The following is a 26,831-nucleotide window of genomic DNA, read 5'->3' on the forward strand; positions in this document are numbered from 1 at the left end:
CACTCCTGTGTACAGTCTCTTCCTGATTCTGTGGAACACCTGAATAAGATGAAAATCTGGTGGTCTGTTACCAGTTCAGCAGTAAGTACATTTTACTTGGACTGGCCAGGAGTTTGGAACAGCTGAAGATTATCTAAGGTAGCATCGCATTGATTCGGTATCTCTGCTAATGTGAATCTAGTCGGTCACAGGAGCAGACGCAGTGAGCCTCCCGATCAGCCTACCAGTACAATGTAACTTATAGCATCATAGAACTATAGGAGGCCACTCAGCCCATCCAGGCTGTCTGTCTATTCGGTAGATTGTGGTCATTCCATCCTAACTCTAGTCAGAAGTCACATGACACCAGGTTATCAGCCAGTAGGTCTATTTGAAAACACAAGCTTTCGGGAAATAGCTTCAGGTGAAGTGATTTCAAAGCTTGTGATTTCCAATAACTATTGGATGACAATCTGGTGCTGTGTGACTTCTGACTTTATCCATCCCAGTCCAACACCGGTGCCTCCACATCATGGCCACAGAGTTGGTTAAAACCAGGGAGATGTGTGTTCACAATACGGGTCACTCCTTTTCCTTCAACTTCTCAGATCCCTCGAATGCCTGAGGTCAACTGTTCAATGTTTACACTCCAACAACGTGCATTTATGCAGCACCTTTTTAATGTAATCAAGCATCATGGTAGGAGCGCGGAAATCACCTTAACAGCCCAAAGAGCGGCGAACGAGACCGGTCAACTTGACGAGGCGCTCTTTATTTTCTTTTAGAGTCGGTACTGCAGTCCATGACAGCTGTTGCTTGCTATAATTCCAGCGTGGTGGTTGAATTCTGGATCCTGGCCTTTTCCCGAATGACGTGGAAGCACTGGCCATCAATGTGCCGGAAATCCACAGCAAAGAGCCCAAAGAGAAGGAGCAGGACCATGGCAGCTATCCACTCGCAAATGGCTGCTGCCGTTCTCCTCTTCCAGAAATGTAGCATCGGCACTGCTCGGGGAGGAGGGTGGTCAAGAAAGAAAAGGCGTCGACGGACATTTCTGATTATTTTGTTGTTGGTTGGCTCACCGAGCTGGTTCATTGTTCTGTGCACATTTCATTACCGTGCTGCCTGACATCATCAGGGCAGCCTCCGATGAAGCATCAGTGCGTTTTCCCGCCTTTTTTTTTAATTCAGGTGTCCGTTGGGCTGGATTACCTCACTTCCGGTTTGCCTTGGCAATGGAGTATAGATTGGGGTCGAGTTCTATGTGTTTGCTGATGGCTTTCTTAGCGGAGTTACCAGGCTTCCAAGAATTCCTGTGCCCAGGATCCTGATGTTGTCAAATCGGTGGAAATGAAACGTCTGCGGAACAACGGACCAGCTCGGCGAGACAACCAACCTCAACTCCCGCGACCCGAGCTACAAACCTACTCTCAAACCTTAGAAATTTCTGGTTTTCTTCCAGGCTGAGGCAGGAACCTGCTCTCCGCCAAATCGGTCTCTCCTTGGGCCGTCTAACTCGAGGACTCACCTCTGGCCCCCACCCCCGCCCCCGCCCCCTAAGGTTCTCCCACTCTGAACCCCCATTTCAAAGCTTAAAACTTGCCGCCACACCCCCCCAGGGGAGTACTGAGGTGGACAATGGGTCTAAGACAGCAGGAAGGGGACAGAGGGCATTGCAGAGCTGTCAGGGGCACACCAAGGCGAGCTGAGCTCCTTGAGAGCCTTCACTGCCTCAAAACCTTTCGGCCTCTGAGCCTCACTTGGAGCCCTGACCCCTCTACGGCGAGCCCTGATCTATCCCCACAGGAATTCTGGTTGATTTTACTCCCACTCTCTCTCTCTCTCCTGCGCACCCCCCACCCCGGGTCAATAGTGTCCTTTGTAGTCCAGATCCCAGGAGATAATCAATGGGTTAACTCATGTTAACCCAAGAGCAGAACCTGAGGCTGTTGTATGTGTGCCTGGCCTTTTAGATCATTCCCCCTGGAGGGGATGGCTCAGTGGTGAGCACTGCTGCCTCACAACACCAAGGACCTGGGTTCAGTTCCACCCTCAGGTTACTGTCTGTGTGGAGTTTGTACATTCTCTCTGCGTGGGTTTCCCCTGCGTGCTCTGGCTTCCTCCCACAGTCCATAGATGTGCAGGTTCGGTGGATTGGCTGTGCTAAGTTGCTCATAGTGTGCAGGCTAGGTGGATTAGCCATGGGAAAGGATGGGTTGGACTGGGTGAGTTTTCCTTTGGAGGATCAGTGTAGATTAGACAGGACAAAACGGCCTGCTGCTACGCTGTAGGGATTCTATGCCTCTATCTACTGTCTGCATACAATGTTGTGACTCTGCCTGACATCTTAGCTACACTTACAGGAAATCAGTTGCTTTGCTGCAATGCATGTTTCATAACTTATACTGTGTTAAATAAACTAACTCATAGGGTTAATCAACCCGTCTTTGAGTGAGTGGTTGATTATTCCCAAGCCTGCCTTCTTGTCACATGGCTCACCTTACCTACTAAAGCTCCTGAGGTGCTTTGGGCATCGATCTAATCGGGTTTCTGGGAAGAACAATTTTTCTGAGCCCTTGAGTTCTTCAGAGAATGAGGTTTTCAATCACACATGAATTGGAGCATCGATGGAGGCCACTCGGCCCATCGAGCCCCCGAATTAGTACCGACTGGCCCCTGTCCACCTTCGCCCCATTACTCTGCACCTACTTCCTTTTCAGATGGTCATCCAAATCCCTCAATATGAACCACCACACTTTCAATCCTCGCTGAGAGAAAGGTTTCTCTTTGCACCGCAATTCCTTTGATCCGTGTGCCGTCTCGTTGCCAATCCTTACACTAATGGCAGCTGCTTCTCCAAGCCTGCGCGGTCGGGATATCCCGCCCACCCAACTCCCAGATTTGGAAAATCTCAATCCTGTTTGAAGAGAACTGCCCTGCCTTCACCAATTTACCCACACGGGCTGAAATTCCTCATCGCGCAAACTGTTCCCTCTCTCCCCAGGCTGGGATTTCAATCGGAGTGAGGCCGTCACATCGGATTGGGGACATTCCCAATCTATCCCAACCCTTCAGGCTAAAGGATACACAGGATGAGGCAAGCTGAGCATATGAGGCAGGAGCCTATCCGAACCAACCCGATCCACTTGCCTCCGCGCCTGGGTGTGATCTTGTAGGTCAGTCCCACTTGCAGCCAGAAGTAGAGATTGCCAATAAAGAAGGCGAGAAAGGCTCCCACCAGGTGGACGTGAATTTGGTTGACAGTCTGTTGAGATAAAGGTTGAAGAGATTAATCCCCCCACTGGAGTTTGTGTTTTTAAACCCTCTTCCCTCTGAGACCACTGAATCACCTGCGGCAACATGATGCGAGCAGACAGCAATGAGGGACAGGCCCGTTCAGCCAGACTATAGCCAACAAACCCAGCAAGTGCTGGAGAAACTCAGCAGGTCTGGAAGCAGCTGTGGAGAGAGAGAAAAACAGCGAGCATATGACTCTTCTACCGAAGAGCTGTCAGCTCTGATGAAGAATTATCTAGACCGGAAATTTTGGCTCGCTCTCTCTCTACTGATGCTGCCTGTCCCGCTGTGATCTCCAGCGTTTTGCTGCTTTCAGTCCACATTCTAGCATCTGCAGCAATTTGCTCCTACAGTTCCACCAGACTCGAGGCTTAATTCTGCTTCTCCCTCCAACACTCGCTGCTGAGTTTCTCCAGCACTTTTATTCCCTCATTTGTTCCAGCTTCCTGGCCGAGTTTAGTTTTTATATGAGGGACTCTGTGGGAGGGGCCCAAAGGAGAAAACCATGGGAAGTGAGAAATAAGGACTTGGATCAAAGGGAAAGCAGGAGGCATATTTACAACGCCCTCAGGTATAGTGGCTTACGTAGTGGAGATAGTCACCCAGGGGCTCTGGGCACGACCTTCACTGAGAGATTATGGATTTCGAGCGCAGTTTGCCAGCACCACTGAGCAATCTGTGATGGGAGGCAGACTGGATTTTTCCAGCCATTTCAGAGTTTCACGTCCCTGGGAAGGACTAGGATGTAGGCCATCCTCCTTCAGGCAGTCTGCACCACGGGAACCAGGCCATTTTCTCATTTAGAACATTAGAAACTTGTGGAGGAGGAGTCTCGGGGTGGAGGCTGCTGTATGTGCACCCTGCCTCTAAGGTCGTTCTGCTTTAAGGGCTGTGCATACAATGTTGTGACTCTGCCTGGCAGTTTAGTTGCACTCACAGAAGTCAATGGCTTTACTGTGCTGTCTGATTCACAACTTATAACGTGCTTTACTGTGTTAAATAAACTAACTCGCAGAGTTAATCACCTCTTATTTAAGTGATCGATTATTAGCCATATTAACATGACTGAGGCTCTCTTTCTCCCCCTCCCCCTCTCTCACACACAAAACAAGCTGTACTGCCCCCTACTGGATCATTAGTCCAGGAGCAGGATTTGGAGTGGGGACTCTGATCTCAGGGTCAAATGGCGGTCACAACCCCATTCTGATTCAGGGCCCATCATTGGCAGTCACTGTCCTCTGAATTAGCCAATGAATGACCAGAGAATGGGCTCCCAGTCCCTTTGGGATGGCAGAGACTCTGGGCATTGGAGGGCCAGCAGGAGGCGCTGCAGCAGACAGGGAGCAACAGATTGCAGTTCAGGCAGTGAAGAGACAGGCAGTGAGAGAGGAGGTGGGCACCTCAAGGTGGCGATGCAGGTGTCCACTCTTAACTGGCCTTCAAGTGGGCACCTATGGCTTGCAAATTGGGTCACCCACCTGTCACCAAACCCAATGCCGGAGGAATGAGGATGCAGCATGGTCCCAGAAAATGTGCACATTAGTAGCGTGTAATTTGCTCCAGCCATCCTTGGTGTTTTGCACCTGTATAAGGACTTATGTCCTGAGCCAATCAGCAAGGGGGAAAGGCGGGAAGAGTGAGGGAAAGGTGATGGCCTGAGGTGAGGCTTCCTTCCAAAGATTTCCAAAGGCACCTTTGGTTTTTATTAGATGATAAAGTGTGGGGCTGGATGAACACAGCAGGCCAAGCAGCATCTTAGGAGCATAAAAGCTGATGTTTCGGGCCTAGAACCTTCATCAGAAAAGGGTCCTTTTCTGATCAAGGGTCTAGGCCCGAAACGTCAGCTTTTGTGCTCCTGAGATGCTGCTTGGCCTGCTGTGTTCATCCAGCTTCACACTTTGTTATCTGAGATTCTCCAGCATCTGCAGTTCCCATTATCTTTGGTTTTTATTAAGTGTGCATGTTAAGGAACGGGACTTACACACAGATACCTGACTTAGGAGGTAAAGTAGGCCATTCAGCCCTTCAAACCTACCCTGCCATCCAATTTGATCATGGCTGACCCATCCAGATTCTGAATTCCCATCCACCCTTTGCTAACCTCCGATCCATCCCCACCGCCTGACTAGAATCTATCTACCCCCACCTTAACAAAACTCCATGACGCCCACCTCCTCCTCCTCCGAGCTACCAAAATCGTACAACTCTCTGAGAGAAAAGAGTCCCCAGTCCCCTGCAGGAGTCCCAGTGAGGCCGAAACTAGTCAGAAGGTCCGGCCATGCAGGCAAGTTCAATCAGATCCAAATGTTTATCAGCTTCCAAAATGTTGGGGGAAAAGTCCTGAACAGCTTAGAGCAAGAGAGACAAACAAAAACCGCAGAAGCAGAAAAACTGCCGGTGTGGGTAAACTCACGCATTTTGTTCCAAAAGTGTTTGGAAGTCCGTAGAAAGCCAGATCCATGAACCAACTACGGCCGACTGAGGAAGGAACTTTGGAGTGGAGGCTGGTTGAGCCTTCACTGAAGTTCGAACTTTCTGGGGCACCCGTGCCTGCACTGGCAGCTGCTATTGGCAAAAACCGTAGCCCAGCGAAAATCCGCCCAAAAATCGGACAAAACCATTGACCACACCCCCGAAGCCCCGCACCCCCCACCCCCCACCCCCCACCACAATCCCCAGCCCCGACTCAGTCTCACGTAACAAGTTACCTGGAAATTTCCCACCAGGGAGCCTCCAATTGCACACAAGCAGCCAGCCACCAGGCTGACAATATTCAGCGCCGACTGGTATCCATAGTCGATGACTTGTTGGTACCTGATGACACAAACCCAGATAACTGCAAAGAACAAGAGAGAACGGTTTTAAAAATAAACATCCTTTCCGAAGCATTGAAGCTTCATTCCTCTAGGTCAGGTGAAGAACAAGAAAAGCGCCCTGAGCAAATGGCTAAGGGAGATGACAGCATTGCGATAATGTCACTGGATGTACAGGCCACAGGCCCAGGCCAATCCTGTGGGAAGGAAGGTTTTTTTCCACTAGAGCATGGGAGTTTGAGGGGTGACCTGATCGAGGTTTATAAAACCACAAGGGTTGTAGACAAGGTGATTAGCAAGGGTCTTTTCCCTCGGATGAGGGAGTTCAAAACAATGATTTTTCTTTACAATGATAGGAGAAAGATTTAAAAAGGACATGGGGGCAACTTTTTTCACACAATCTTCTGCTAAATGGCTCCTGTCATTTTATTAAGGAATCTGTGATGTTCAAAACTCATCTCGGTGACACTGACTGCGAAAATATCTTTGATTATAGCTTAAAACACAGCTGGTTCACGTGGGGTGGTACGGTGGCTCAGTGGTTAGCGTCGCTCCCTCACATCACTAGGGACCTGGGTTCAATCCCAGCCTTGGATAGCTGCCTGTGTGCCATTTGCATGTTGTCTGCGTGGGCTTCCTCCGGGTGCTCTGGTGCCCTTCCACAGTCCAAAGATTTGCAGGTTAGGCGGATTGGCCATGGGAAATTGGGGTGGGGGAGGGTAGGTCTAAGGTGGAAGTCCTTTGGATGGTTGGTGCAGGCTTCATGGGTTGAATAGCCTTTGTATGCACTGATTCTTAATACCCTTTAGGTGAGAAAATCTGCTCTCCTTACCTGGTCTGAGCTACACGTGACTCCATCCGCAGCGCAATGTGGTTGACTCCTTCAGCCATCCACAACGGCTGAGCAAGCTATCGCTGTGCAGTAAGTGGGTGCTTGCTATGGGCAGGTTGCCCACCTCATTTCCCTCATTGCCATGTGTGCAGACAGGACAGGAGTCTTTGTATTTGTCATGCCTGCTAATGGCGATCAGACGATCAAGAAGGGAGGACCCTTCTGGCTCCTCCTTGAGGTGAATAGTAGTACTACAGCTGATTGCTGATTGTCCGGGATTAGCCTGAAGTCCCCAGGACAGGAATGTCACTCAGATGTGATTCAGTGGGTAGCACTGTTACCTCTGAGTCTAAAGATTCCGTGTTCAACGTCCACTCCAGGATCTGATGGGAAACTTGGGTAAGAGGGGAAGTGATGGCCTAGTGGTAATATGGATAGACTGTTAATCCAGGGTCCTCGGACTGAATCCTCCTGTGGCATCTGCCGGAATTTCAAACCCAATAAAAATCTGGAATTAAGAGTCTAATGTTGACCATAAGTCAATTGACAATTGACTGTAAAAACCCATCTGGTTCACTAACGTCCTTTAGGGAAGGAAACTGCCATCCTTACCCGGTCTGGCTTACACATGACTCCAGACCCACAGCAATGTGGTTGACTCTTAACTGCCCTCTGGGCAATTAGGGATGGGCAATAAATGCTGCCTGTTCAGCAATGCCCTCATCCCCTGAATGAATAAACAAAACAAAATCTCTGTAAATACACCCCAGAGATAAATCAGAGGATTTAAAAAGTAGTAGAATTCTTTTTGAAAAATGTTTATTTGACTAACTCTGTCCATTCACTAGAGATGAATTAGAGAAGGAGAGAAAGACATTTTTGACTGACTATCCAATCGGAGAGTCAATTTTCCAATTGGTTCAGAAGAGCAGGATGAAGAAATGATGAGAGATAATGGGAACTGCAGATGCTGGAGAATGTGAGACAACAAGGTGTAGAGCTGGATGAACACAGCAGGCCAAGCAGCATCAGAGGAGCAGGAAGGCTGACGTTTCGGGCCTAGACCTTTCATCAGAAAGGGTCTGATGAAGGGTCTAGGCCCGAAACGTCAGCTTTCCTGCTCCTAAGATGATGCTTGGCCTGCTGTGTTCATCCAGCTCCACACCTTGTTATCTATGAAGAAATGATGGGCGTGTCAAGTGTCAATAGCATGAGCTCAGGGACTGGGCAGCTTAAAAGGGGAGAAGATGTGATCAATCCTCCAGGAATGCACCCAATCAGAGTTGGCAGTCCTTTTTATTTATACAGAGGATGTGGCTGTCTCTGGCTGGGCCAGCATTTATTGCCCAGCCCTAAATGCCCAGAGAACAGTTGAGAGTCAGAAACAGAAATTGCTGAAAAACTCAGGTCTGGCAGCATTTGTGGCAAGATACCAGAGTTAATGTTTCGAGTCCTTCCTCAGAACACTTCAAAAGATGGGTCATGTTAACTCTGCTCTCTCTCCACAGATGCTGCCAGACCCCCTGAATTATAGAGTTATAGAGTCATACAGCACAGAAACAGAGCCTTCCATGCCGATCATGTTCGCAAACTAAACTAGTCCCACTTACCTGCATTTATTCCATATCCCTGTAAATCTTCCTGATGCAGGAACTTATCCAAATGTCTTCTAAATGTTGTAACTGCACCGGCATCTACCACTTCTTCTGGCAGTTCATTTCACACACAAACCACTCTCTGCGTAAAAAGTTGCCCCTCATGTCCTTTTTAAATCGTTCTCCTATCATCGTAAAAACATGCCCCCTAGTTTTGAACCTGAGGGAAAAGACCCTCGCTAATTACCTTATCTGTAACCCTCATGATTGTACAAACCTCTATCAGGTCACCCATGTCCAGACTATCTTTATAACTCAAACTGTCCATTCTCAGCAGCATCCTGGTTAATCTTTTCTGAGCCCTCTCATACCCTTCCTGTAATAGGGAGACCAGAACTGCAAACAGTACTCCAGAAGGGGCCTCACCATTGTCCTGTACAACCATAACATGACAGCCCAACTCCCATGCTCAAAGATGTGAGCATTGAAGGCAGGTGTGCTAAATGCCTTCTTAGCTACCCTGTTTACATGTAATGCAAATCTCAAAGAAATATGAACCTGAACCCTAAGGTCTCTCAGTTCTACCACACCACCCAGGGCCCACCATTAATTGTATATGTCCTGTCCTTGTTTGTTGTACCAAAATGCAATACCTCACATTAATCCAAATTAAATGCTATCTGCCACTCCTCAGCCTTCCTCAGATCAATATCTCTTTGTAATCTTAGATAACCTTCTTCACTGTCCACTATGTTGCCAATTTTGGTGTCATCCGCAAACTTACTAACCGTGCCTCCTAAAATCAGGTCCAAATCAGTCCAGCATTTTCTATTTTTGTTCCTGATTCCCAGCATCTGGATTTCTCTCGGTGTTTTGTTAACAGTTAAGGGTCAACCACATTGCTGTGGGTCTGGAGTCACATGTAGGCCCAGACCAGGTAAGGGTGGCAGATTTCCCTGCCTAAAGGGATATTTGTGAACTAGTTACATTTTTAACAACAATTGAAAAGGGGAGAGATAAGCAACATTATGCTATTGTGCCTCCTGGCTTTCTGTAGTCATGTGTGACCTTTATCATAAGGTACTGACTAGGGGCAGATGTGACACATCTCCTTCTGCAATGTGCCTTTGGAAAGGAAGTCTGGAGAGAGATGCTCTGGTCTTTGTCATCCTGAGCAGCTCCATGACACAAGACTCTGTTCTCTATGGTCTGTTCCCCGGGACGCACACTGAGACAAACATCAACTGTGCCTGGAGAACCATCAGCCCGGTGAAAGACGCTCTTTAGTCTGCCCAAAACTTGTTGGGCTTCCAGAGTAAGGAGTTGGCCCCGATTGAGTGTTGCAGACTGGCATATTACAAGGCCTGGACCTATGTGCTGAGGGACGCACTAAAGCTTGGGGCATCAGGGAACAGCGGAGAAAGACCACAGTCTGAGGTCTTCCTGCTGAAGGTAAATGGGGTCTGTTCAGTTATCTGACCCTGTAGTTGCCTCAGGATGTATGTAAATATAGTCTTGTACAAAAAAGAAATGCCTTTTGTTTGTTTGGATAGGGTCAAACTCCAATGTTTGTTTGTTTCTTCATATGCTATTGTATAAAACTAAACTGCTTAGGGGTGGCACGGTGGCTCAGTGGTTAGCACCGCTGTCTTACAGCTCTAGGGGCCTAGGTTTGATCCCACCCTCAGGCAACTGTCTGTGTGGAGTTTGCACATTCTCCTGTGTCTGTGAAAATTTCCTCTGGGTGCTCTGGTTTCCTCCCACAGTCCAAAGATGTTAATGTTTCAGGTCCAGTGACCCTTCCTCCGAACAGTTCTAAGGAAGGGTCACCAGACGCAAAACATTAACTCTGCTTTCTCCTCCACAGATGCTGCCAGACCTGCTGAGCTTTTCCAGCAACTTTGTTTTTGTTCCTGATTTACAGCATCCGCAGTTCTTTTGGTTTTTCTTCAGTGACTATGTATGTGTATATAGATATTTTTATGAATGAAATATGTTTTTGAAATAAAAAAAATCCAACAGGCAGCCAGTGAAAGGCACAGATTGTTGTTCTGAGAGTTTGCAGCACGACCCTCGGCAGACTATTCCCCTGCATCTTGTTCTAGCTCGGAAGAAGAGCCATGTTGGACTGCATAGGTTCGTTCATCCTCTCTCTCTCGATAGCTGCTGCTGATTTCTAGCAGCGCTGAGTTTTCGCTCCATTATCAGAGGGGGTCGAGGCGTTGGCCAGACGCTGCCCCTTGTGAACGCTGTGGCTCTGTTTCGCGCCGGGAGGAGTTTGGCATCACTGAGCCTCACTGCCCACATCAGGTGTGCCTGGAATGGTTCTCCCCATCTCCTCTAAAGGGTTCCATCTGTGGTATACTCACCCAGAAAAGACCCGACGTTCATCACTTGGCCAAAAATGCAGCTCTGGGGTGGTTCAGCCCCACAAACACTGAGGGAAGAACAGAAAGTCAAAAGTCACCTGGTTATCGCTCGGCTGGCTAGAGCAACGTACATGACACAGAACGAATAGCACGGTGTGACTATGCTAGGGCTTGAAAGAGGTTTGAAGACTGAGGTGACAAGCTGTTGACTCTAATAAATGAAACGGCTTGCGGGGCCTTGGTTTTTGTTTTAAGTTGGAGCATTAGAAACAGCCTTAACAAGCTCACACAGAACCAGAATTCTTGGTTTTAGTTTTTCCAGTAGCTGGGCACTCGAAGCTGGGTTTGGAAGCTGCAGTACATCTCTCCCTGCTACCCTCTCTTTCTCTCTCTCTTCCTCAGAGTTTTCCCTCGATGTCTTCTATTCCTGGACTGGAGAATTGCCCGTGAGACTATCTGCTTTGCTGAATTTATGGGATGTTATTACATTGGGACAGATGCTGTTTAGTAGTTAAATGATCTATTATTCTGTTAAGCTTTCCAACAGAGTTAATTATTCCAATTTCTTTTGTTGCATTTTAATTACGATGCATTCATAAAGTGTGTTTTGCTTCAAAACTGGTGGTTTGCCCCATTGAATTGCATCTGGACTGCTGCCTGGCACTTGCCTTTAAAAAAAGAAAAATGTGGAGTCTAGGCTTGAATGTATGTTGAGGGTTTGGTCTGGTCCAAAACAACAGAGACAGGCTGTTTGGCCCAGCAGAGATGTTCTAGCCCATATGCATCTCCTTCCATCGTACACCATTTAACCTTGTCAGCGTGTCCGTATGTTTCTTCCTTCCTAGTGTGGTTATTTATGTTGCCCTTAAATGCACCTATACCACTTCCCTCAACTGTGATTTAGAATACTGTGTCCAATTTTGGGCCCCACACCTCAGGAAGGACATAATGGCCTTGGAGCGTGTCCAACGGAGATTCACACGGATGATCCCTGGAATGGTAGGTTTAATGTATGATGAATGGCTAAGGATCCTGGGATTGTACTCTTTCGAGTTTAGAAGGTTGAGGAGAGATCTAATAGAAACTTACAAGATAATGTATGGTTTAGAAGGGGTGGATGCTTGGAGGTTGTTTCCGTTAGCCGGGGAAACTAGGACCTGTGGGCACAGCCTTAGAATTAGAGGGGGTAAATTTAAAACGGAAATGAGGAGACATTTCTTCAGCCAGAGAGTGGTGGGCTTGTGGAATTCATTGCCACAGAGTGCAGTGGAGGCCGGGACGTTCAATGTCTTCAAGGTAGAGATCGATAAATTCTTGATCTCACAAGGAATCAATGGCTACGGGGAGAGTGCAGGGAAGTGGATTTGAAATGCCCATCAGCCATGATTAAATGGCGGAGTGGACTCGATGGGCCAAATGGCCTTACTTCCACTCCTATGTCTTATGATGGTACAGTGGTAATGCCACTGGCTTGGTAATGTATAGCCATGGACAGATAGATTCAATCCCCACTGTGGCGACGGTTAAAAATCTGCAATTTCTATTTTAGAAAGCTAGCCCAAGGGTCACTGCAAAACCATTTGCTATTGACATTCAAAAAACTAATCTGATTTACTGATGCCCTTTAGGGAATGAAATCTGCCACTCTTACCTGGTCTGGCCCCTATGTGACTTCAGCTCCACATTGACTCTTAAATACGCACAAAATGTTGACCCAGTCTGCAATGACTACATTGCATGAGGAAAGTTTTAAAACTAAAATAAAACAAAGAACCGCGGATACTGGAGGTCAAAAACGAACTAAAGCGGAAATTTCTGGAGAAATTCAGCAGGTCTGGTCGCATCCGTGGGGTGAGAAACAGGGTTAATGTTTCAAGTCCAGTGACCGCCGATCCCTGGGGTGTTTTATGAGGAGAGATTGAGAGAACTGATCTGTGTAGAGCTTTGAAGGAGAGGATGTGATCAATGAAACTTAGGAAACACTTACAGGGCTAAACAGGTTGGATGCAAACAGGAAGTTTCACGCACGTCGTATTACCTAGAAACATGGGAAATAGTCTCAGAATAAGGACCAAGTTCGGACCGTGATGAGGAGAAATAGCTTCAACCACAGAAGTGGGGAAAACCAGTGGAATTCACTGCCTCAGAAAGTGATTGGGGCCAAAACTTTATGTATTTCAAGAAGTAGGTAGATATAGCTCTTGTGGCTCAAGGGATCAAGGGATATGAGGGAAGAGCGGAATTAGGAAATTGAGCTCAATGATTAACCATGATCACATTGAATGGTAGACCGGGCGAAAGGGGCCAAATGGCCTACTCCTGTTCCAGTCTCCTTTGGAACACACGTGCCTGTACAAAGTCAGGGCTGCAAGTTACATTGTAGAGTGGCAATGATCCGTCACCACGCCGCCTACACTAGGATGTACCTTGCTTGTCTAGGTCACGTCTAAGCTGTACAAAACTCTGGTGCGGCCACACTTGGAGTATTGCGTACAGTTCTGGTCACCACATTATAAGAAGGATGTGGAAGCTTTGGAAAGGGTGCAGAGGAGATTTACTAGGATGTTGCCTGGTATGGAGGGAAGGTCTTACAAGGAAATGCTGAGGGACTTGAGTCTGTTTTCATTAGAGAAGAAGGTTGAGAGGTGACTTAATTGAGATGTATAAAATAATCAGAGGTTTAGATAGGGTGGATAGGGAGAGCCTTTATCCTAGGATGGTGACGGCGAGCACGAGGGGGCATAGCTTTAAATTGAGGGGTGAAAGATATAGGTCAGATGTCAGAGGTGGTTTCTTTACTCAGAGAGTAGTAAGGGAATGGAACGCTTTGCCTGCAACGGTAGTAGATTCGCCAACTTTAGGTACATTTAAGTCATCATTGGATAAGCATATGGATGTACATGGAATAGTGTAGGTTAGATGGGCTTCAGATCGGTATGACAGGTTGGCACAACATCGAGGGCCTAAGGGCCTGTACTGTGTTGTAATGTTCTATGTTCTATGTTCTAGGTCAGTGGGTTTGAGCAATAACACGATATCTTGGAAGATTTGCGATATGCATCTGTCAGCAGCAACAAAATTACCTGATGTAGGGGAATTCCACAGTAATGTTCACAGAACCATTTACCACCGCCATTCCAAACCTGCAGGGAATTCACAGGCAAAGTCAAAATGGCTTGTTTAATATTTGCATATCACACAAAAAAACGCAAGAAATGAATAAGATAAGATAATGTTGCCTGGTAATCTGACACTTGGGAGCACTGATGATTTTAGAAGAGTCATAAGACTACACAATGACTCAACCATGAATTGGGCATAACATGATAACCAAAGCCCAAAGGTTGGACGTGAAATTTGATGATAATTAAACTGCTGTGAGAAAGAAATGTCCAAATGAATGGAAAGTCAACCACTTGTTAAAAGGAATTGATACTGACGCTGCTTTCAAAGGAAACCTGGCGTTTATATAGCACCTTTTTACAACCACGATGAATCCCAAAGCGTCATACAGCCAATGAAGTACGTTTGGAGTGTCATCACCTTTGAATGTCAGTCAGATTGCTGTCAACTTCCACAGGTTCGGGGCTGCAGATATCATGGAGAGGGACGTGAAGTGATAACCTGCTGATTCAGAGGTAATGGCTCTATCGGCTGGTCCTCAAGAGCCGAACAGAGATTGAACGCGCCAAACTTAAAACTAATTTCGGCAGAAGTCAGTCAAGAATGTGGGAAAAACAGGATGGGAGCTAACGAACAGTTGCCCTGACTCCAGTATAAGAAATACAATAACACAAGAGGAATTCTCAGTAGGAACAGAGAGAAGAATTGTTGAGAAGGTTCAATGATTGGGTCTACATTGTGGAAGTAAAGTGATCGCTTTTAGATGAAACTGTGCCTAGACTAAGAAGGTGATGTAATCTTGGCTGCTTGCAGAACAACACATCCTGGAATCATACAGGGAACAGCTTATTTTAGACCCTGTAATGAGACAGGTTTAATAAGTGGCCTCAAGCAGCAAAGGATCCTCTGAATAGGAGTCAACATGGGTGCCTCAGAAACCAGGTATTACCACGCAAGGTGAGATAGAAACCACCCCCAGCCATCAACAACCCACAAGAACAGCAGAAACCCACTAAGAAAGCCATCAGCGCAACAGCACTTCATCGGAGGCTGCACTGAGGATGTTACCCAGCACGGTAATGAAACGTCTGCGGAATAACAAACCAGCTTGGCGAGCCGACCAACCTCAACATCCACAACCTGAGCTACAGATCTATTCCAAAACCTTAGAGTCAACATAACAAGATGCAATTTCACAAATCAGTCTGACGGTGCGAAACGTGGGCCTGGAGAAATCACAGTGCATAAGGAGGCCATTCAGCCCACTGTCTTGTGCTGGCCCTGCAAATGAGTGATTCCCTCAACGCCAATCTCCTATCTTCTCCCCATAACCACACATTTTAAAATAATAATCTAGCTCGCTCTTGAATGCTTCGGTCAAGTCTGCCTCTGCCAAGTTTTCATGATATGCAATCAATGAACATTAAATAAAGGTGTTTATAACAGGACAGGATGCTACCACCTATTAGAGAATCTAGAATCCCTACAGTGTGAAAGCAGGCCATTTGGCCCATCGAGCCCACACTGACCCTCCAAAGATTATCCCACTCAGACCCAATCCTGCAATTCCCATGACTAACCCACCCAGCCTGCACACTATGGGCAATTTAGCATGCCCAATCCATCCTAACCTGCACATTTTTGGACTGTGCGAGGAAACAAGAGCATCCGGAGGAAACCCACGCAGACACGGGGAGAATGTGCAAACTCCACACAGACAGTTGCCCAAGGGTGGAATTGAACCCAGGTCCCTGGCGCTGCGAGAACCACTGAGCCACCGTGCCACCCTGGAACTAGGTGCTATGGTGTAAAAATGAAAGGGTCACCTTTTTAAAACAGACGCGGCCGCAAGTCTTTGGAACTCTCTTCCCGAGGATCCTCTGAATGTTTTTAAGGCAGCAGCCGACATATTCTGGGTGGGCAAGAGGGTGAAAGGTGATCGGGATAGACGGAAACGTGGGTTTGAGGTTACAGTCAGATTAGCCAAGACCTTCCTAAATGCTGTTAGCAATGCTTGGGGGCCTCTTCCCCTTCTTTGTAGGTTAATATAAGTCTCTACAAAAGACACATTCTGTCCAGAGAATAGCTGTACAAGAAGAAAGCAGCATCAGTGGCTAATGAAGGGAGCTAAGAATGCTATAAAATTGAAAAAGAAAGATGGACTGTGCTGCAAAGGTTATTGGTAGACCAGGAGATTACGGACATTTGGAGAAACAGAAAAGCTAATGAAGAGGTGCTGAATGGTGGTCCTTCAGAGGATGAGACCGGGTATTAATAATGAGGAAATGAGGAAATGGCCAAGATTTTGCACAATTAGTTTGTACGTCACTCTACAGTAGAAGGCTCAGAAGGGATCCTAAGAGTAGTAGCAAAGGAAAGACAGAAGAAAGAAGGTACAATCCCACAAACACTAGATATTAAGGATTGGGAAAGCTAATGGGAGAAAAGACAAGACCACTAGCCTGCATCTGAGAGTCTTATAGAGTCACGTGGCACAGAAACAGACCCTCTTCTCCTAATCAGAAGAGGAATGGATCGGTTGAGATCTTTTAAGTACAATTTATCACCAGCTCTAAGATACCGTGAGACTTGCGCTCTAGAGCCAATGGGATCATGGCAGATTGATCTAGAAAGGGAAGTGCTGTGGGTTGGGCTGTTACAGCAATGTAGCAGCCTGCTATTGTTGTTTTTACATGCTGGAAGGAGACCTGATGGGAAGGGGGTGAAGCAGTGCACTGGAGTGAGAAGTGAGAGCTATGGTAACGTACATAAATACGACATGCACGAGTGCTCAAAGCATACTTACACTGCCCAGCAACCTCCTGCTGCACTGACTGCCAGCAAGATGGGGAGGAAGGCCCATCCCCACATCCTTCAGAGTCTGAAACAGATTGCAAACCGATGGTTACTCAGAAATACAACACCACCCATTACCAGACCTTTTCTCATGCAATTGCTCTTTTCATGGTGCAGCTTGATGCTACACTATGCAATTGGGTTCTTTACAGACTGGTCAAAGAGAAGGCAATGTCAAGGACTGTCCTTGGGTTTAGCTTTTAAAGTAACGTTATTTCTGAAACATTAATGCGAAGTCATAGGTATACCAGGCTTTTATCTTATAGTTACATTAGGGAACACTAATCTACCTTCTTTGTGTGTTCACACTTCTCTATTCCTGATTCTGGTTGTTGGAATCTAGCAGTGTTCTTCCAGAGATATGTTAGCTCTGCCCACACCATGGTGTTTACACTCAGTAAGGTGATGTTCTATGGCATTATCACAAGGCGACTCCAGGACCCTAAAGACCTCACCCAACGGTCGCCTGTGTACCTTGCCATGGGAAATCTTTCCGAGAGGTTAGCCCTTGACTAAGAAAGCCAATGTTGGATTGTCAGTTGGCTTTTGGACAGGATTACAAAGCCCCATCCAACTGCCCCCTGGAATGGCAGGATTGTCCTATCAGGAGAGAGATTGAGGAAACCGGGCCTCTATTCCCCAGCGTTTTCGAGAATGAGGGGGCGATCTCATTGAAGCAGCCAAATTCTTGCAGGTTTCAACAAAGAAGATGTACAAAGGACATTCCCCCTGGCTGGGACACAGTCTCAGAATGAGAGAAAGGCCATTGAGGATTGAGATGAGAAGGAATTCCTGGAGAGATAGTAGGAACTACCGATGCTGGAGAATCCAAGATAACAAGGTGTAGAGCTGGATGAACACAGCAGGCCAATCCTTCACTTAGAGCGTGATGAATCCTTGGAATTCTTTCCCTCAAAAGCACTGCGGAGGCTCAGATATTGTGTACAAGGCAGAGAGCAATGGATTTCTACAATTTGAAGATGTCAAGGGTAACATGACTGGTGAGGAAAATTTGCATTGAAGAGGAATGTCAGCAAAGGCCTTACTGAATGGCAGAGCAGCCTCAAGGGGCAGAATATCCTGCTCCTGGTTGTATTTCCTATGTTCCCGCCTCGAGATTTTAGCTCAGTGTTTAAAACAAGCTCGTTGCCCCGGTGACTGTTGTGTGATTTAAAGATTGTGAGCACTACTGTCGAGACATCTTCAGCAAAACGCAGGCCAAAAATCCGGGGCTTTGTTCGATCTTCGCTGCAGAGAAAGCTGACAACCCATTCATTGATCAAGCCTAAACGATTATGTGGCAATCATACAGAGTTGGGGAATTTCCTGTCACAGATCTATGGAGAGGCACAGGATGTCTGGGTACAATTTATTTATTCGCTCACAGGATAGGAGGCAATGCAGGAGGTGACATTAGCCTTTATTGCCCATTCCTCACTGCCCCTTGGGAAGGTGGTGGTGAATTATTGCTGTTCCTTCTGCAGTAGTACTGTTAGGGAGGTCATTCCAGGCTTTTGACCCAATAGCAATGAAAGAATGGCTTTATCTAGTCAAATCAGTTGGTTTCTCTTGCTTTTTCTCTGTCGATTTCTCCTTTCTCCTCTCTCCTGAAGGTTTTGCTCCCTGTCTGAACACACAGTGCCAGGGCTTTACTTTGATAGCTTTCAATGTTTGGCTATTATTCAAATGTTACAGAGATAGTAGGAACTGCTAATGCTGGAAAATCTGAGATAACACGGTTTGAAGCTGGATGACCACAGCAAGCCAAGCAGCATCAGGGGAGCAGGAAAGTTTGACGTTTCGGGTCGAGACCCTTAATTTTCTGAAGACGAGTCTCGACCCGAAACGTCAAACTTTCCTGCTCCTCTGATGCTACTGTGTTCATCCAGCTTCACACCGTGTTATCCCGATTATTCAAGTGGTTGGGGTTGGTGTCGAACCGCAACAGATTGCAACATTGAGAACAGTAGAAAGGCCAGCTGGAGTTAGACCTGCCAAGCTTCCACCTCATCCCACTCTCTGCATTATCTCTGTGTCCCTGAATTCACTTAGAAGCCCCCCAAATAAAAATCTATCGGCCTCTGCCTTGAATATACTCGACTGAGCATCCACAAACTCTGGCAGAGAGAATTCCAAAGATTCGTAACCTTTTGAGTGATGAATTTTCTCCCCATCTCAATCCAGAAACGATGGGGGTGGCGGGTGCGGTTGAGTCTCAAACTCTCCTAACAGTTGAGCAGTATTTAAGTAGTTAATTTGCATTGCCATAACCTGCAGGGGGCCATGGGTCAAAAGGTGGAAAACAGGACGAATGCCGCTAGATTTTTGTTGACTGACACAGTCACCTTGGGCCAAATGTGCTCCTTCAGTGCTGTAAACATCTACAAGTGCATAAAGACCGAAAGGTACACAAGAAAAGTTGCTGGAAAAGCTCAGCAAGACTGGCAGCATGTGTGAAGCAAAAAAAAATCCGAGTTAACTTTTCAAGTCCGATGAACTACAAGTGTTTACAACTACACAACTACAACTATGTTTCACTAACTCTAAGGAAGGGTCACCAGACCCAAAACATTAACTCTGGCTATTTTCTTCACAGATGCTGCTGAGCTTTTCCAGCAACTTCTGTTTTTTTTGTTCTTTTGTTCCTGATTTTGATTTTGATGCTGATTTTGCTCCTGTTTCTGTTTTTTGTTCCCGATTTACAGTATCTGCAGCCCTTACAGACTTCATTTCCCTCGCCCCGGCTAAGGTGTGTGGCTACTATATCCACAAGGTGTTCAGTCGTGATCTGCTGTGATCAGTAATCCTCACCCGGCTGCACCTATGATTTCATAAGTAATCACCACTTTCTCCCTCCACTCGCGCCATCTTGTGTCCCAAATCAAGAAAGGCTGCAGTTTTAATTTCTATTCATTGTTGAGTCATTAGACTCATTCGATAATTGCAAAGCTTCACACTGCCCCACAAGAGGTTTGTGGTCTATCTAGAACGAGGGGGCATGGCTTGAGGCTAAAAGAAAGATGGGGAGGAACTAATTGCCTTAAAGGAAGAGGAGCAGGAATTATCTCTCTGTGGAATTCATCATTCCAGAGTGCAGTGGATGCTGGGATATGGAATAAATCCAATGAGGGGATAGGCCGATTTTTAATTAGTTAAGCATTATGGGAAGCAGGCAGGAGAATGGAGCTGAGTCCAAGACGGGATCAGCCGTGATCACATGAAATAGCGGAGCAGGCTCAAGGGACAGAATTGCCTACTTCTGCTCCTAGTTATGATGTTTCTAGCTCGCATTCTTAGGCCCCATAAGACTTAGGAGCAGAAGTGGCAAAGGATCACCAAGGGTTATGGGGAGAAAGCAGGAAAGTGCAGTCAAGGATTATCAGATCAAACATGACCTCATTGAATGGCAGAGTGGACCCAATGGGCTGAACAGCCCTATTTTGGTCCTTTTCCTTGTGGTCTATGTAGGCCATTCAGCCCATCGCATCTGCTCCACCATTATGGATTATGCCTGATCCGACAATCCACAATTCGGCTTTCCTGCCTTTTCCCTATAATCTTTGATTCCCTTACTGATTAGAAATATACCCACTTCGGTCTTGAATATACTGACCAATCCAGCCTCGATAACCCTCTGCGGTAAAGAATTCCCAAGGTTCACAACCTGCTGAGAGAAGAGATTCCTCCTCCTCTCTGTTTTAAATGGCTGACTCCTCATTCTGCGAGTACATCCTCCAGTCCTAGATTCTCACACGGGGGGATGCAGCCTCTCCACAGCTGCATCGTCAAACCCTGCCTTAGTCAAATAGTCTGACACTATCGTGGGCCGAACAGAATCTGGATATTCAGGAAAGGAACTGGGAGTGGAAAAAGTGACAATTCAAAAGGGCGTCTTAACCCCACAGTCTCGCTTTCTTTCACCAAATAATTCCAGGGAAAAATATCATTCCATACAAATTCCTTGGTCACCAAACCTTCACACATCACAGTTTGTGTTTTCTTTAAGAGTTTACATTTGTGTAAATAAATCATGACTTCTATATTTTTTTTATCCCTCACCCTATCCCAACAAATCCCACATTGCTTACTTGTCTTCTGTACTACATCAGGAACTAACCATGTCAACGTGGATCCCCACATAGTTGTCTTGCAGTTAACACTCTGCATATTAACTACTTATAATCATTAAGTATTGACTTGACCAAAGATTCTATATTTATGGTTTGGTATAGCTCAGCTAATGTGGGAATCTCTATTCATGGGGCACAGAAGACTTTCAGAACAAGCTCCCTTGTGCTCACGGCTAGTTTCTAGTCTCTACAAGCAGTCACATAATCTGAAGGTCCTGAGTTCAATCCTCAGAGAAGGCGAGCTTGTGAGTTGGTGGCTTTTAGGGCAGCAGGGTGGCACAGTAGATCAGTGGTTAGCACTGCTACCTCATAGCACCCGAGGCCCAGGTTCAATTCCACCCTCACGCGACTCTCTGTGTGGGTTTCCTCCAGGTGCTTCAGTTTCTTCCCACATTTGAAAGATGTGCAGGTGAGGGTGGACTGGCCAGGCTAAATTGCCCATAGTGTCCAGGGATGAGTACATTAGATGGGTTATAGAGGTTGAGTCTGGGTGGGATGCTCTGAGGGTTGGTGTGGACTTGTTGGGCCAAAGTCCTGTTCCCACACTGTAGGGATTCTATGAACTAAACATTTCTCTCCTTTAGCAGAATGAGGGTTTCCAGTTTTGACATTTTTTTTGTTCCTTATTCCACATCAGAAAATACAGCAGAAACCCACAAAATATATATATTTTTCCATTATGTCCAAAAGCAGAAAGGGCCAGCTCAGGGTAAGATTACCTTGTCAGATTTATTGCCAGATGCAAAAGAAACATAGAAACATATATGTTTGGAGTAGGCCATTTGGCCCTTCGAACCTGCTCAACCATTCAAGATGATCATGGCTGATCATGCAATCTCAGTATTCCATCCCCTCTTTGTCTCCTTACCCCCTGATCCCTTCAGCCACAAGGGCCACATCTTGCTCCCTCTTGAATATATCCAATAAATTGGCCCCAACCAGTTCCTGTGGGAGAGAATTCCACAGGTTCACAACTCTCTGAGTGAGGAAATTCTTCCTCATCTCAATCCTGAATGGCTTACCCCTTATTCTTAGACAGTGGCCCCTAGTTCTGGACTTTCCCGACATCGGGAACATTCTTCCCACATCTAGCCTGTCCAGTCCCATCAGGATTTTATATATTTCTATGAGATACCCCCCTCATTCTTCTAAATTCCGGTGAGTACAAGCCCAGTCAACCTAGTCTTGCTTACAGAAGCAAAAATTCACCAAGGCATACTTAAACAACAAACTTGCACAACATGGGAGAAGGTCTGTTTAATTAGGTAAAGTAAGAAAACAAGAAAATGAAGTTTAAAATGTTTGCCAGTACTTTCACTAAGTGCTTGATGAAGCTTTCGTTTGGTAATAATAGCAGAACCTTATGTGTGCACTTCCATTTCACTCCTTATGCAAGTTCAGGTAGCTGCAAAGATGGAAAGACTCTGGGTTATAAAGTTCTGCCACATTTTTACTCATCTATTGGGAGTTTTGGAGAAATCAGTTTATGTTTTGAGTGTGATTTGAAATTATGCTTGGTTCCTTTCTGGCTCCCAGAAAGAAGTTGCTTAGCAGAATCACCTATACTCAAAATATCTTCACCTGATGAAGGAGCAGTGCTCCGAAAGAGATAACACAGGGTGGAGCTGGAGGAACACAGCAGCCCAGGCAGCATCAGAGGGGCAGGAAAGTTGACATTTCGGGTTGGGACCATTTTTCTGACCCAAAACATCAGCTTTCCTGCTCCTCTGGTGCTGCCTGGGCTGCTGTGTTCCTCCAGCTCCACACTGTGTTATCTCTGACTCCAGCATCTGCAGTTCTTGCTATCCCAGCGCTCCGAAAGCTTGTTGTTTCAAATAAACCTGTTGGTCTATAACCTGGGGATGTGCTGTGTGAGTTCTGACTTTGTCCAGCCCAGTCCAATACCAGCACCTCCACAATACTCAAAAAAAATTGGAACAGTTGGCGATAAGATCAGTAAATACAATCCGATTCATTGAAAATATTGCTTCATTAATTTGATTAATTTACTTACCGATTAAGTTTCTTACGGCCTGCTATGCTGATGAAGTATTGAATCCTTAGCAGGGGGAGTATTCCAATGCCTGGCTTGAGGTATTAAAGATTCATAGAGCAGTTGGCATGTTCAACCATGTGGAGCTGCACTGAAAAGCTGATCTGCTTTTTTCATGCAAATCTGGACCAGGAATCCAAACTTGGCCTCTCTATCTTCCTTAATATTCCTTTCCTCTCCCTAATCCGAGAAAACTGCGGCGATCCTACATCGACTCCAGCTGAGGCCAGTTTGCAAGGTATGGACCAGGGATAGAACCCAGTTCGACATTTCTTGGTTCAGCACTGCCTTTAGCCAAATAGCAATTTTCCAGAGCTGGGCTCATAGAACTTATTTTTAAACAACAAATTTCCTGTTGAATTTACTGTTTATATACAGATTTGCGTATATTTAAAGTATAGCTCACTCACCTCTTTCCAAATGAATAAAGTGAAAGCAATGGAACCAATCCCTTGGGTGTACTTTAACTCTATGCATAAGCAGCCACTGTTTTCCACTGAGAAATCCTTGAAGTTCATTCAGTGATTGCTACCGTATATACTCATGTATAACCCTAAACAACATATAAGTTTGCCCTAGGGAAGAATAATCAAATTCAGCAGGATTAGTGTAGGGATACGAATTAAAGTTCAGCTGAGATGTTACTATTCTCCAAAGTCTGAACATCACCACAATCCCAGACAACCACATAGAGGTTTTACAGTGTGTAAGTGGGCCATTTGGCCCATCAAGTCCACACTGGCCCTTCAAACAGTATCCCACCCAAACCCTTACTCTGTAGCCCTGCATTTCCCATGGCTAATCCACTTAACCTACAAATCCCTGGGCACTATGGGGCAGTTCAGTATGGCCAACCCACCCTAACCTGCTTATCTTTGGACTGTGGGACAAATGCACACAGACAGTTGTCCAAAGCTGGAATCAAACCCAGGTCCCTACTGCTCTGAGGCAACAGTGCTAACCACTGAACCACTGTGCTGCCCCACAGAGAGAGAAAGACAGCAAAGGATGTGATTGAAAAGGCCTGGTGTGCCCCACGGGTACAGAAATTGAACCCTTGCTGTTGGGATCATTCAACATTGCAACCAGCTGCACAAACTAACCAATGGCTTTCCACTAATTATTCTCCTGGGAATGTGGGATCAACATTATATCTTTGCTGTATGAACGCTATCACTTCCAAATTCCCCTTCATGTCATGTACTGCCCTTCTTCGTAAGAGGACTGAGAATGGGGAGCTTGGTACCTCAAGGAGGGAACAAGTCAAACTGCATTGATTACTTTAAGGGGAAGCTGGGTAAAGCCATGAGGGAAAGAAGTCAGGGAGTTCAGACAGATGGAGTTAGATGGGGGAGGCTGAGAGGAGGCTCATGTAGATTGTAAACACTGAGTGGTACTTGATGGGCTGAATGGCCTGCTTCCATGTCGCTACATCTATATCTACAATTTGCTTTTCATCCTTGCTGGGGAGAACTCCTTTGAACAAAGATGGCTCGGCGGCTCAGTGGCGCCGCGCAGCACTTGGGACCCAGGTCTGATTCTGCCCTCGGGTGACTGGGTGGAGTTTGCACATTCTCCCTGTGTCTGCGTGGGTTTCCTCCAGGTGCTCCAGTCTCCTCCCACAGTCCAAAGATGTACAGGTTAGGTGAATTGGTTGTGGGAAATGCGGGGTCACAGGGATAGGTGGGTGGGTCTGGGTGGAATGCTCTTTGGAGGGTTAGTATGACTCAATGGGTCAAATGGACTGCTTCCACACTGTAGGGATTTGATGATTATTGAGGTGGTTAACACCATCAGCATTTGCAATGCAGCAGTTCACACACAAAGTCCTCCCCAACTCTGGGCGTGTGATAATGAACAGCAACACTCAAAACCAGAGAGCAAATGAATAAAGCAAAAAGCCTGTGAAAAGGCAGAATGACTCCCCACATCCCACTTTTCTCTAGCTTTAGATTTCTTTTTCCCCTGTCAAATAATGGACAAATTTCCTCTTGAAAGCCTCAACTATCAATATCCCATCCTACATTAATGGGTTTCGAGCCTGAAACTAGACAAGCACTAGTCTTTGAGAATGTTGGGTTATACAGATAGAGGACTGAGCGTAGAGAGTGGAATATGATTTACACTCCTGAGCAAGCGTGGCAGAAATTGGGGGTTTCACTCCAGGGTGTGTAAGGGATTTAATCTAAACTTCTTGCGTGATTTCACAAAAAGGAGTTGCCGATGGGATGACACGCAAGTTAGCAACCAGTATGAGGTCTGCAATGACTCTTAGTGCAATAAATAGGAACTATCGCCCTGGACTTGTGACCTTATTGTTTCCATTCTCAGCATTAGCACTGTCAACTGAGTCAGCTCTGACAGTCACTGGGACTTTGAACTGAGGAGGGAGATGCAGAAGAGTAATTTTCCATAGATCACTGAGCGCAATTGGCACCATCCCTCACTAGAGAGGGACAGTGGGTCATACAGGAGGGGTGGGTTAAATCAAGGTGAGATATGAGACGGTTGATTGTAATCCAGTTAAACAAGGAATCTGAGATCTGTATCAGCGACCCATTGACCTCCTTTAGAGGAGATTTACCAGGATGGTGTCTGAGCTGGAGAACTTTAGTTCTGAGGAGAGATTAGATAGGTTTAAGGTAGGAAGGGCGAGATTATATAGGTTGGGGTTGTTTTCCTCAGAGGAAAGAAGGCTGGGGCAGGTACGCTGGGCGGTGGAGGGGTGGGGGGAACCCTGATTGAGGTGCACAAAATTATGAGGTGCATAGATGGGAAGAAATATTTCCCCTGCATGTAGGGCTCAATGATAACCAGGGATGTATTTAAGACTACAGGCACGAGGTTCAAAGGGAATTTAAGGAAGGTGGGTTTTTTTTTCCCAAATGATCTGGAACTGACTGCCCCAAAAGGGTAGTAGGTGCATGAGCTATTGCTATATCTAAAAGATTTTTCGATGATTATTAGCTTACAAGGCTAACAGGGGGATCGAGTTTAAGAGCCGCGAGGTTATGCTGCAGCTCTACAAAACCCTGGTGAGACCACACTTGGAACATTGTGTCCAGTTCTGGTCACCCTATTATAGGAAAGATGTGGAGGCTTTGGAGAGGGTGCAAAGGAGGTTTACCAGAATGCTGCCTGGACTGGAGGGCTTGTCTTACGAGGAGAGGCGACTGAGCTCGGACGTCTCTCTCTGGAGAGAAGGAGGAAGAGAGGTGACCTGACCGAGGTGTACAAGGTAATGAGAGGCATGGATAGAGTCGATAGCCAGAGACTTTTCCCCAGGGCAGGATTGACTGCCACGACGGATCATAGTTTTAAGGTGTTAGGAGGAAGGTATAGAGGAGACGTCAGAGGGAGGTTCTTCACCCAGAGAGTTGTGAGCACATGGAATGCTTTACCAGTGGTAGTCGTGGAAACGGAGTCATTAGTGACCTTTAAGCGACTGCTGGACATGCACATGGACAGCAGTGAATTGAGGGGGATGTAGGTTAGGTTATTTTATTTTTGGATGAGGATTATTCCACGGCACAACATTGTGGGCCGAAGGGCCTGTACTGTGCTGTACTTTTCTATGTTCTATGCTCTAAGGCTATGGGTCAAGTGCTGGAAATGGTACCAGGTGCTTGATGACTGGCACAGCCATGATGGGCTGAAGGGCCACTTTCTGTGCTTTAAAACTCTGTGCTTGTGTTTGGCTTGATGGGCTCCACTTCCAAGGAGGTAAAGTCACAACTGAGGATCATCAGACAGCACCTTCTGAAACCCACATCCTCGATCAGTT

At 46.4% G+C, this 26,831-nt stretch overlaps 1 protein-coding gene across 1 annotated transcript; it reads right to left on the reverse strand.

The window, feature by feature from the left end:
* Positions 1–466: 466 nt before the first annotated feature.
* On the reverse strand, positions 467–23,534 carry tmem150b (transmembrane protein 150B). The gene is made up of 7 exons (XM_048521509.1): positions 23,458–23,534; positions 16,815–16,889; positions 13,969–14,028; positions 10,886–10,953; positions 5,985–6,112; positions 3,067–3,244; positions 467–983 (listed from the first exon to the last, which is right to left on the reverse strand). The coding sequence occupies exons 2-7, from the start codon at positions 16,877–16,879 to the stop codon at positions 799–801; spliced, it is 684 nt and encodes a 227-aa protein (XP_048377466.1). The 5' UTR covers positions 16,880–16,889; positions 23,458–23,534; the 3' UTR covers positions 467–798.
* Positions 23,535–26,831: the final 3,297 nt, after the last annotated feature.

The sequence above is a fragment of the Stegostoma tigrinum genome, chromosome 38, assembly GCF_030684315.1.
Source record: "Stegostoma tigrinum isolate sSteTig4 chromosome 38, sSteTig4.hap1, whole genome shotgun sequence".
Lineage (NCBI taxonomy): Eukaryota > Metazoa > Chordata > Chondrichthyes > Orectolobiformes > Stegostomatidae > Stegostoma > Stegostoma tigrinum.

Bases quoted from the DNA above. Each gene is read 5' to 3' on its own strand.
- tmem150b (XM_048521509.1), bottom strand. From the start codon at position 16,879: ATGTGGGGATGGGCCTTCCTCCCCATCTTGCTGGCAGTCAGTGCAGCA. The intron at 6,113-10,885 runs GTGAGTATACCA...TGTTCTTTGCAG, and splicing joins GAACGTCGGGTCTTTTCTGG to TTATCTGGGTTTGTGTCATC. The intron at 3,245-5,984 runs GTAACTTGTTAC...TTATCTCAACAG, and splicing joins CCCTGGTGGGAAATTTCCAG to ACTGTCAACCAAATTCACGT.